Source organism: Haplochromis burtoni, unplaced genomic scaffold (genome assembly GCF_018398535.1).
Source record: "Haplochromis burtoni strain Fernald_Lab_line unplaced genomic scaffold, NCSU_Asbu1 Contig_94, whole genome shotgun sequence".
NCBI classification, from domain to species: domain Eukaryota; kingdom Metazoa; phylum Chordata; class Actinopteri; order Cichliformes; family Cichlidae; genus Haplochromis; species Haplochromis burtoni.
Window position 1 is genome coordinate 1,420,197 of NW_024582455.1, and position 11,262 is coordinate 1,431,458.

At 43.3% G+C, this 11,262-nt stretch overlaps 2 protein-coding genes across 2 annotated transcripts in view; both read left to right on the top strand.

Moving 5' to 3' along the window:
* The window catches only part of cab39 (calcium binding protein 39), a 23,122-nt gene extending 18,817 nt beyond the window's left edge, over positions 1-4,305 (top strand). The window contains exon 9 of the mRNA XM_005926600.3: positions 2,079-4,305. Coding sequence (XP_005926662.1) covers positions 2,079-2,267 — 189 coding nt within the window. The 3' untranslated portion in view covers positions 2,268-4,305. The remainder of the gene's footprint in view (positions 1-2,078) is intronic.
* A 1,739-nt stretch (positions 4,306-6,044) lies between these two features.
* itm2ca (integral membrane protein 2Ca) lies at positions 6,045-11,262 on the top strand (the record flags this gene model as incomplete). The annotated part of the gene is given in 6 exon segments (XM_005926597.3): positions 6,045-6,323; positions 8,005-8,148; positions 8,362-8,550; positions 9,560-9,670; positions 10,151-10,301; positions 10,464-11,262. Coding segments are annotated over 6 exon segments (780 nt in total). The 5' UTR covers positions 6,045-6,230.

The following is an 11,262-nucleotide window of genomic DNA, read 5'->3' on the forward strand; positions in this document are numbered from 1 at the left end:
ACTGGAATTTAGTTTACCCTTAGCCAGCAGTTTTAAATTTCCTTCAATGTCGCCTGCTCTGGCCCCTGGAAGACAATTGACTATGGTTGCCGGTGTCTCTAGCTTCACATGTCTGAGAACAGAATCACCAATTACCAGAGTTTGACCCCCGGCGGGTGTGTCGCCGAGTGGGGAAAAACGGTTAGACACATGAACGGGTTGGTGGTGTACCTGGGGCTTCTGTTTAGGACTATGCTTCCTCCTCACCGTGACCCAGCCGCCCTCTTTCCCCAGCTGCTTGGGGTCTGCCGGGGAACAGCTAGCGGGGCCTACGCTATCTTCGGCTGCACCAGCTACAGGGGCCTGGCTAGCTACGGGTGAATGAAGGGTGCGAAGCCGAGTCTCCAATTCAGTAATCCTGGCCTCCAGCGCTGCAAATATGCTACATTTGTTACAGATATCATTACTGCTAAAGGAGGCCGAGGAGTAACTAAACATCTGACATTTGTGACTAAAAACAGACCTGCAGTACAAACGTATTTAGGAGCAACGTGTGAATAAAGAAATCTGACAACATTAAGCCCACAGAGTTTTAAACAAACACTGACAACACAACAGCAGCAGTGATGATGACACAGGCACAGTTTAACGTACATGCAGCAAACGGGGTGAGTCTCATGGCGGACATGGGATGCACTAGATCATATTTATTTCAAACATTTTTCAGATTGAAAATGAAACATAAATTATAGTGTTCACTAAATTACATTAATATTTAAAAATAAGAAAAAATAGCTTTAAAAAAAAACAATAAATAAAAATGTATATGGGCCAGTAAAACTCTGAGCCACTGACCTGAGGGTTGTTAGGTTGGACACATTGGTATTATTATCATCCATACATACATCGATCGTGGGGCAGCAGCCCAAGCAGAAAAGCCCAGACCTCCCTCTCCCCAGCCACCTCCTCCAGCTTGTCCGTTGGAACACCAAGGCGTTCCCAGGCCAGGCTAGAGATATGATCTCTACAGTATGTCCTGGGTCTGTCCCGGGGCCTCCTCCTGGTGGGACATGCCCGGAAAACCTTGCCCAGGAGGCGCCCAGGGGGCATCCTTGTCAGATGCCCAAACCACCTCAAAAGGCTCCTTTCAATGTGAAGGAGCAGCGGCTCTACTCTGAGCCCCTCCCGGATGACTGAGCTTCTCATCCTATGTCTAAGGGAGAGACTTAGATTCCCTCTACCTTATCGTGGTTGAAGGGTTTGTGTGTCCCAGGGATCCCAGGGGCGATGTTGTTTGGGTTTTTTTTGTTTTGTTTTTTTTTTCTTTTCTTTTGTTTGTTTTTGGCCCCTGGTAGGGTCTCCCATGGAAAATTGGTTCTGAGTGAGGGACCAGACAAAGAGCAATTCAGAAGACCCCTATGAGAAGACCATTGAGGGAACAGTTCACCCTGTCCGGGATAGGGTTGTTGATATTAATGTTATTATTATCATTAATGTTTTCATAGCAGCAGTATAAGAATTTGGCATCAAAGCACAGAGCAAACTTCAAAATGCTGGTATGCTCGCGTTTCTTGCAGCCACCACTTTCTTCTTTAAAGGCTTACAATGAAAACACATGAACACACACCTGTTCTACCTTGTTGTATATGCATCGAATTTTATTCAACTCTAACATATGACTCTACTTGAGATATTTATGTTTTTTCATTTAAGAAAATGTTTTCTTTAAAGAATAAATTTTTAATATAACCTCTACATACAGTCAAAGGGTTTAGTTGTTGTTGTTTTTGTTTGTTTTTTGGCAAATCTGAGCTTTTTATTCTGAAAGATCCTCTTTTCTCTTTGAAATATTTATTATTGCTCATTAATAAGACAAGTATTTCTCATCAGATTTTTCATTAATCGATGGAATAACTGAGAGTATTCGGTTACTAATATAATCAATAGTGCAATATATATTGTTACTATTTAGTGAGTTATTTGGTGAAGTGTTGGTGAGCCTCTTCTTGTGAGCACATGTGGTCCTGCTAGCACCACAGATACAGATTCTGTAGAAAACAAAATCATGAAAAATTCCCTCTTTCTGTCTCTCTCCACAGGTGTTTGTGGCCAACCCGAACAAGACACAGCCCATCCTCGACATCCTGCTGAAGAACCAGACCAAACTCATTGAGTTTCTGAGCAAGTTCCAAAACGACAGGACAGAAGATGAACAGTTCAACGATGAAAAGACTTACCTGGTCAAACAGATCAGGGATCTTAAGAAGCCTGCACCTCAGGAGGCCTGAGGCGAAGAGCGTGCAGAAGTTTAGGGGGGGAGCCACCAGGACCATGTCTGGACAACATCCAGGCGACATTTGCTTAATGGACCCCATCAGCAGCTGCTGTTCTGGTTTCTGAACAAAATTTAAGAAACAAATTTAAAAAAAAAAGAAAAGAAAAGAAGAAGAACAAATCTACTCGTATCAACTCGTCAGGAAGTTGCCAGCTCCTCTGCACCCCGGAACTTTTTTCTTTTTGTTCCTTTCAGTCTTTTTCCCTCAAAAGAGAAAATAATAGTTGCTGCTGCTTTCTTGCACATTGAGACATTTACGGTATATTATATTGACACAACCCACAGCCCAGCAAACACAGTGGCAGAAAATATCCGTGCATTTAAAGTAAGGCAGACTTCCTGCAACAAAAATGGACCCGTTTACACAAACATGCGTATTACAAAAAAAACAAAACATGCATACACACATGCTGCAAGAATGTCATCTAACATCTTGGAAATGGTACGAGCAAGTTGAACATTGGTGTGTGTGTGTGTGGTCGTTGCATGCCTCGAAATGTGACAGATCCATTGCTGTGCCCGGCGTCGGCTCTGTGATGGCCTGCCGAGCCTGGCACCCACGTTCAGTGCCACAAACTGAAATTTGTGTGCATCACAGCAACATGTATGCCTTCATCCAACAAAGCAACAGCGGCTCGTTTTACAGGGGCGAACTCTCAGACGCCATCGCACCGTTTACCTCCCGTGTGCTTCGTCACCACAGGGCACATGAAGCGCAGGCACAAAGCAGGGAGGGAGGAAAGGTATAATTCTGGTGAAGCCCAAGACATGGACATTTTTATTGTTTTCTGGGACAGGATGAACATGTACATATGCCTTTTTGTTTCTTTTCTTTTGCTTTGTAGATTTTTGTTTAACCTTGACATATGAATATATATTATATATATTACCTTAAACATAATGTTTTTGGTTAATTGTAATCAAATTGCTTTCTAAACCATAAAAAACAACACAAGTTAAGTGACATTGTTTTTGCATTTCATTTTACTGCTGATTGCTGGTGGGTTTCTTTGTACATACTTTGAAGGGCCAGCTCACATTTAGCTAACCTTATAGGATATTAACAATTTGTCCAGCAGAGGAATGTCATTGTATTAGCTCTGGATCTCTTAATCTTCTTTTTATTCTCCATCTACATTTTTGAGTATTTCAGACTCAGACTGCTGAATATGTATTGGGGGAGGTGATGTTGGCGCAGAGCATTTACTGAAACATTAAAGCCTGTGTGTTTGTGCACTTTGTGAAGTACTGGATGATCAGCATCCCTTAACTGGAGTTAGGGTGATGAAGATTTCCCCAGTTTCTTCATTAACTTGTTTTTGTTTGTTTTTTTTCTTTCTTTCTCATTCAACCCCTTTCTCACGGTTTGGCATGAGGCCCCGGAGTGCTGTGCACCCCCACAGTGAGTGTACTTCTGGGGTGACCTCATTAGGACTTTGGAAACTCAGCACATCTTTCCACATTCTTACCCCACCCCCTCCCTACACCCTTTTTTTTCCCCTTGTGTTTGAGCCTGTCTCTTCAGTGGTTTGATATAATTCCAGTACAATTGTGAGCGTAAAGCATTGTGGGTAGCAGAGTACTTTGGGCATCTTGGATTGTCCTCATGGTACTGAGCAAAACTGATGAAACCACAGATTTTTCTGCATTTACACTGAACTCGGGCAACGTGTTATGGTCAACACATTCAAGCAATTTAGACAGAAACCAGAAGCCCATAGTTCTTCCATGAGCATTGAACAAGCATGTTGCTCCACTGGCTGTGCATGATGCTGTACTAAAGATGTTGTACTGGAATTGGTTTTTCCAGCTATTTAACAACATTGAAATGTCCAGTTGAACTCTTGGCTACATGGCTGTACGCTGGCTTTGACTCCAGTTTCAGCAACGAGCGTGTGGGTGCTTTCAGAAGTGTCAAAGGCTTGGGCCCTACAATCGAAATAAAGGAATAAAAACAAAACAAACAAAAAAAATATTTGGAATAAAACAAAGCCTGTTGTTGCTTTCCTTCTGACTATCAAAGTCTCGGCTGTTGATTGTATGTGTGCTCTGTGATTCTAAGATTCATGTGGGTATTTGGTAAACGCATTACAAAGTCAAGTGTCTTGTAAATAGCCTTTTCTAATTTCTCCACTCATTTTCAGTCCAGTCCTTGTACCTGACCATTAACACTGACCGATGAATCCTTCTAACATAAAGAAGGGAATCGCTCAGTCTATGCAGAGCAGACAACTTACAAAAAGCAAAATTTGTAATTGAATCTTTAGGAACTTTGTTACCGTTCTTTAGTTGAACCTATGGAAACTGCCAAAGATAAAATGGCGACAGACACAAAATAGTATTTCTGAAACACCAAGGTGATTCCTAAGGAGCTGTTAGCTCAAAACGTATAATGTCCCAGCATGGTGTGAAGGGTGTCCTTAAATAAGGAAGCTAGAAACGTGGAGGATGAAAGAAGTTTCAGGCCTTAACGCTACAACAGATAAACGGTGTCTGAATCCATGTTTATGGAGGACTTCAGACGAGAGGTAGAACAGTGAATGTAGTGTCGTCTGTAAAACACAGTGGAGGGTCTGTCATGGTTTGTGATTTTACCAAAATTGATGGAATTACGAACACACAACTGTCAGATTTTGATCCACTGTGAAAGATCATCTAGAAAGCATCTGATTGGCAGTAATTTCATTTTTCTGCCAGTGCAGTAAACCCATATCTAGAGAGTGTTCCACTGTGTGTTTTTCTACAAGTCACGGATTGGTGTCCCTAGAACCCGGACCTCAACATTACGAAAGCAGTGTGGGGTCATCTTAACAGAGAACAGACCAAAAGGCAGAAACATGCAAAGAAGTGCTTTGAATGTCCTTCAAGGAGCCTAGAGAACTATTCCTGAAGAAACAAAACCCTGGTTTCTCGCTATATTAAGGCAGGACCTATACCACACCACGTAGCAATATTCCAGTGTAGAAATACCGTTGTTGGAAAACTGACCTATCACTACTTAAGTATCAAAAGTTAAGTGTCAAACCATAAAGTGCTCTTCAAGATCATGTATGTGCATGAAATCAGAGCCAGTCTGAGAAAAAGTTTGAGACGCTGAGAAATTAACACATTAAGCTGTGTGTGAATGCAGACCGATGACCGTTTCATACAGTCACTGATGAAGACAACCAGATCAGGGTCAGAAGTGTGAGAAAAGGCTAATAATTACTCACTACATCATCTTGTGGTACAAAGTGGTAGTACAGCGGCCACTCCATACTTCTTTAACACAGTGCATACATAGCACGGTTACCACTCTGCCTCACAGAAAGAAGGTCGTGGTTTTGAATCCACCATCTGGCCTTTCTATGTGGAGTTTGCATGTTCTCCCCGTGTCTGCGTGGGTTATCGCTGGGTACTCTGGCTTGCTCCCGCAGTCTAAAGACATGCAATTAGTGGGGTTAGGTTAATTATGGATAGATGGATATTTTGCACACAGACTTTAGCCGTTTCTTTATATTCTGTTGATAGGTTTAGTTAATTTTAAAAGATTTTAATATTTGAAGCAGAAATTTAAGCTGAGGGGTAGGTAAGTTTGAATATATCAGCATATATTATTATAAGATATCATTATAGCTACAGCCTTAGTTTTATGTGGAAACTGTTTGTCTCGTTAACAAAGCTGTTCCTCTGAACAGTAGACAGTAAAGCGGCAGATTGGTCCTTTAAAGGGCGATTAAAAAAAGCACACTTCCGGTGGGCAGAGACAAAAACAGAGAGGCACCCCGGTGGTGACAGCAGAGAAGAGGGCGGCCCGTTAGCGAGAGTAAGGGATCTGTCTGAGAAAGGTGGCCAGCTATCGTCAACACAGCCCGAGAGTGAAGTCACCTGCAGCGGATAGACAGGCGAGCAGTGACCGCCCCACTACCCCGGAGCCATGGTGAAGATCAGTTTCCAGGCTGTCTCGGGACAGAAAGTGGAAAAAGAGAGCGATGGCGACAAGACCGAGATCCTCATTCCTCATCCGATGGTGAGCAAAAGAGTCGCCTGTTCACATTTAACCCATTATAATCGAGCATGATATCAACTCTTGTGTGTAGATGGTCTTTATGTAACGCGATGCCTGCTGTGTGTCCAGCAGGCTCACCTGCCTGCTTGGTCCGAAGGGCAGCCTGCACCTGCTCGGTCATGAGCAGCAGCAGGGGGATTTTTTTCCCCTTTTTTTTGACAGCATCTATCGACATTTGGTTGGGAACAAAAACATGTCATTGCTGTGATGCTTTCCTGTGCGCCAGCGCGCTTTGTGCACGTTTGATGCAAGTTATGTGCAAAAATGCTTGCTCTTTAATCAGGGCTGCTTTGGGGGGATTACCCCCCCAAAAAGCCACAATGTACCAATTTAAAGGCTTTGTACTTGGTTTATCTGTCGATTTCCCCTGCAGTGCTGATGTATTCAACAAAAACAAAACCCCCAAGCTTTCAAAAAAAGGGTAGGGGGGGTAAAAAAAAAAAAAGGGGGGGGGGGTAGAATGCAAGAAATGCAGAGCTTTGGGATGACAAAATGGCAGATGGGTTGCCGAGGCTTGCAGCGCATGCAGGATTATTTGTCACAGCTCTAAAGGGAGGCAGAGCTGCGGAGTCCTGAAGTTTGCTGTGCTGCGGAATCCCCCTGCATCGCTCTTATTAAAAAATACATGGCTGAGCAGCAGAGACGACAAACACCGACAGAATACAGAGGAGGCGTCCGGCATTGCATAGGAAGTGAATATCGCAGGAGTGCAGAGCTGCGGCCCCTGAGTGACTTGCGCTCCTCCAAATGTACTGAACAGGAGACAGACAGACAGACAAGGCCTCATGGTGTGACACGCACTCAGCTGCTGCCACAATCCCATCTCAGTGGGACGGAGGAACACAAAGAACTTGCAAAAGTCTGCCTTCACACATACACTGCTGTCTCCTTGTCCTCGTGCACCCTCCAAATGCTCCCTCCAAAGAACAAAGGCTTGGAGAATCAAATTCAGCTCAAATGGCAAAAGCGGTGTCCTGAAATTAGGCACTCGGGCCATACCACGCAATGTTGGTGGGGTGAGGGGGTGGCTGGTGAAAGCTTTCAAGCATTTTGAAGTCCTCTCCCTTTTAAAAAATAATAATAATAGGAACACACGCAAACACAGTTGCCATCATTTTTCTTTGAGGTATCCTCAAAGAGTCTTTTTTTCACATGCACACAGTTGTTATTTTTTTCCTCTTCATAGCTCCAGCTAATAATAGCAGCCCTTTGTTTCCTTACAGTCTGCTTTTCACAAGATAATTTCTCCTGCTGTAGTTACTCTGCAGCACATCTACAGTAATTCGCTGAGCCAGTTCTCAGATAGTAGCCACTCGCTGTGTGTGCGCGCGCTTCCTTTTACAACAATAATGACTAACCGTGTGTAGTGCCACCCTCCAAACACTGGCTGGGCGCGTGGCATCAGCAGATGGGCTGCGAGACTGGAGGCGTCTGGGAAGATTACTCACTATCTAAGTCAAGTTTTCATTACCCGCCGTCTCCATCAGCCTTTCCTCCTGTCCGAGATCCGTGCTGCTAATTCCTGCAGTTAAATTCAGATTTCTTTTCAGCCACCCGTCACGCGATCGAATCGAAGCTGGCTAGAAATGCTGCTCTGTGCACTTCTCGAAGTTTTAATGTGTGCATTTGTGGTGTCCTCCAGGATGAGGAGGAGCTGGTCCTACCCCTGCGGCCCAAGAAGTCTCCTCTCAATGGCCTGTGCTGCCTGACGTTTGGTCTGGTGGTCTTCATGGCTGGTCTGGTTTTAGCCTCCATCTTTGTCTACCGCTACTACTTCATACCTCATGTAAGACCCGATTATGCTCTGCAGTGTGCCATATGTGTGCCCTTGTTGGCCTTGCAATGAAACACTGCACTAAAAAATGGGGGGGAAAATGTCCTTCTTTTTAAAAACAATAAATAATTGTAATCACTGCCATCTGAGACGGATAATGTTGCTGCAGTCGTGTTTCTTGGCTGCTGTGTTGCATTAAAAGCTGATCTGTGTGCATGTGTGTAGATCCCAGAGGAGAACTTGTTCCACTGCAGGGTGCTGTATGAAGACTCTGTGTACGCTCCGCTGCGTGGCCGTCAGGAGTTGGAGGAGAATGTCGGCATCTACCTGGCCGACAACTACGAGAAGATCACTGTGCCCGTGCCTCACTTTGGAGGAAGTGACCCTGCTGATATAATCCATGATTTCCACAGAGTGAGGACAAATATACACATGTTACATATAGGTCTGATATTCTACCCCTTAAAGACACATTAACGCCACACTCACATGTCTCCAGAATGTGTATTTCAAGGTTCAGCCTCAAATACAACACATATAGATGCAGTTCTGAGCCAAAATGTGGGTTGTAACATTTTTTTCAGTATGATAACTTCTTTTTTTTCTTCTTCTAGTAAATGTGAACATGGAGTTTGTCTGAGTTCATGAAAATCTGCAGTCCAGGAGTATAGAACAGTTAGAGTTTTTCCACACAGCTCATAGGCTGCGTTAAAAACAAGACTTCATATTCGTTGTCTTTGTCAGGTGACAAGAATGGGGGGAAAAATATGAACATGAGGCAGATTTCATTGCTCATTCGGCTGCATCAGAGGAGTGAGTGCAGAGCATAGGAAAGAAGCATACAGCTACCAGAAAGTGGACTCTAACTATACTGTATACTCATTGCTCATTTGGCCAAAGTGCAAAGCTGTCGTCTAATGCTAACTAGCTTTGTTAGCAAAGTGCATCCATAGACTACATGGGTTTATTGCACTGCAGACACAGACACCTGCTACTTGGTGCTGAGAAAATAAGCAAATAAATGCTGGAATTTCAGCCCCATGCACTTGTACAGTGAGCCTGATAATCATTCACATTTAAGGCTTTTTACAATTTTTAACAGGCGAATTACAAAACTGTGTTTTGTAAACAAGTGGCCATTTGAAGAACTGCGGTCTTCACCGATTCCACGTTGGCTTTATCTTTCAACCACAAAAGTTGAAAAATACACAGAAAGCTAACATTACTGACTTACTTTAAATATCAAAGTTCAGTCAGTGAAATACTGACCTGCTTTTGTTTTTAAATGAGAATGAGAGTTTAATTTTATTGGTAAAGCACCAAATGAAATTCTAGTCGGCTAAAGGTGCTTTACATTGTAAGGTAAAGACTCTACAGTAATGGAGAACTGGTCATAATTAGATTGCTTTGTTGTTGTTTCCAGGGACTGACTGCATACCATGACATTGCTCTGGACAAGTGCTACGTTATCGAGCTCAACACCACCATTGTGATGCCTCCGCGCAACCTCTGGGAGCTGCTTATCAATGTCAAGGTAACACAGCCCCAATCTTAGGCGACATCTCCGGCTGTTACCAAATGCTGGAAGCTAACATATTTAGCAGTGTAAGAAATGAATAAGAAGAAAACCACCCCACTTTGTTTCTTCCTTTATTTGTAATATCGTTGGTGTACTCTGTGATGTATTGATACACTGCTTATGTGGACACACTAACAACTAGCATGGCTTAGTAAGTCTGTCGAAGCTTCCCAAGCTTTTTAATTTAAAGAAAAAAATTTTTAACCTACTTTGCTGATGTTCGAAGGAGTTGATACTTTTGGCAAAGTTAAAATTAATTTGAGTTAATACACCATTTTGGTGTTGTTTAACTGGAAATATTCCTCTGCTACAATTTGCCAGCATTAAAAGTCACTCGGGAAAATTTCCACAGATGTCAGTCCCCTCAAGAATTAGTATTGCAGCATCATCAGCCCCTTTGTGTTCCCACCGAGCTTGTTACTGTGTCTCTTGCAGAAGGGCACATACTTGCCTCAGACCTACATCATCCATGAAGAGATGGTGGTGACCGGCAAAGTGCACAACATGCGTCAGCTGGGACCTTTCATCTATCGCCTGTGCAACGGGAAGGACACGTACCGCCTGAACCGCCGCGTCACCCGCAGGCGTACGTTGGGGTTAATGGGACCATTAAAAAGAGCTGATACATGCCTGTGTTTTTGTTTTCTTTTGGGGGATTAAGAGGTTTATCGTTTAAGCTGTGATTGTATCTGAAGTTCAGCGACTCGGCTGATCGCCTCTCTGTGTCTCGCCCCATTTTCCCTCATAGGCATCAACAAGCGTGACACGAAGGACTGCCACCACATCCGCCACTTTGAGAATACATTTGTGGTGGAGACGGTTATCTGCGATGAAGCGTAAACGCGACTGTCATCTGTGAGATTCCCGCCCACACAAAGGCACATCACCAGTCATGTCTCCAGCCACTGTAGCACCCTCCTGTGGATCTGATCATGTCTGAGTTGCACTTTACTTGTTTTTGTTTTGTTTTTAATTTTATTTCAGTACCTCCCCTTTATTGTGTTTCGAATTAGGTAATATTTACCCTAAAGTGTGATGCAATACTAAGCTGCTGGTTATGTCACAGGATTTTCCATGTAGCAAAGGCCTTAAGCCAAAAATAATGATTTCAAGACATCTCCTTTTCCTCTTTGGGGATTTGTATGATGGTTACCGTTGCCGGGGGAGACGACTTTCTCCCCATGTTGTTTTGTTGTGCTCCCCTCGAGGTTACGTTGTTTTCCTTAGTTATCTACACAAAGCATGAGGTATTGCCTTCCTGAGCAAACATGGATTCATTTATTTATATTTTCTCATGTTCAGTGTAATGTAACTGTTGATGACTAGTAGCTTGCTTGCTTGCTTGCATCTTTAGCCTCTTGCTTACCTGTTGCTTCCTCACTTCTGCCTTCATCCTGTTAAAAAGCACTATCACACAGTAGACTTTAGACCAGGCTGCATCGGGCATTACACTTACTATTTTTCTTCTTTGGGAATAATATCCCGCCCCTGAAACACATGGACCCATATTTCTTTTTGACCTCTAATTTGTCACACTTTTTCTTCTT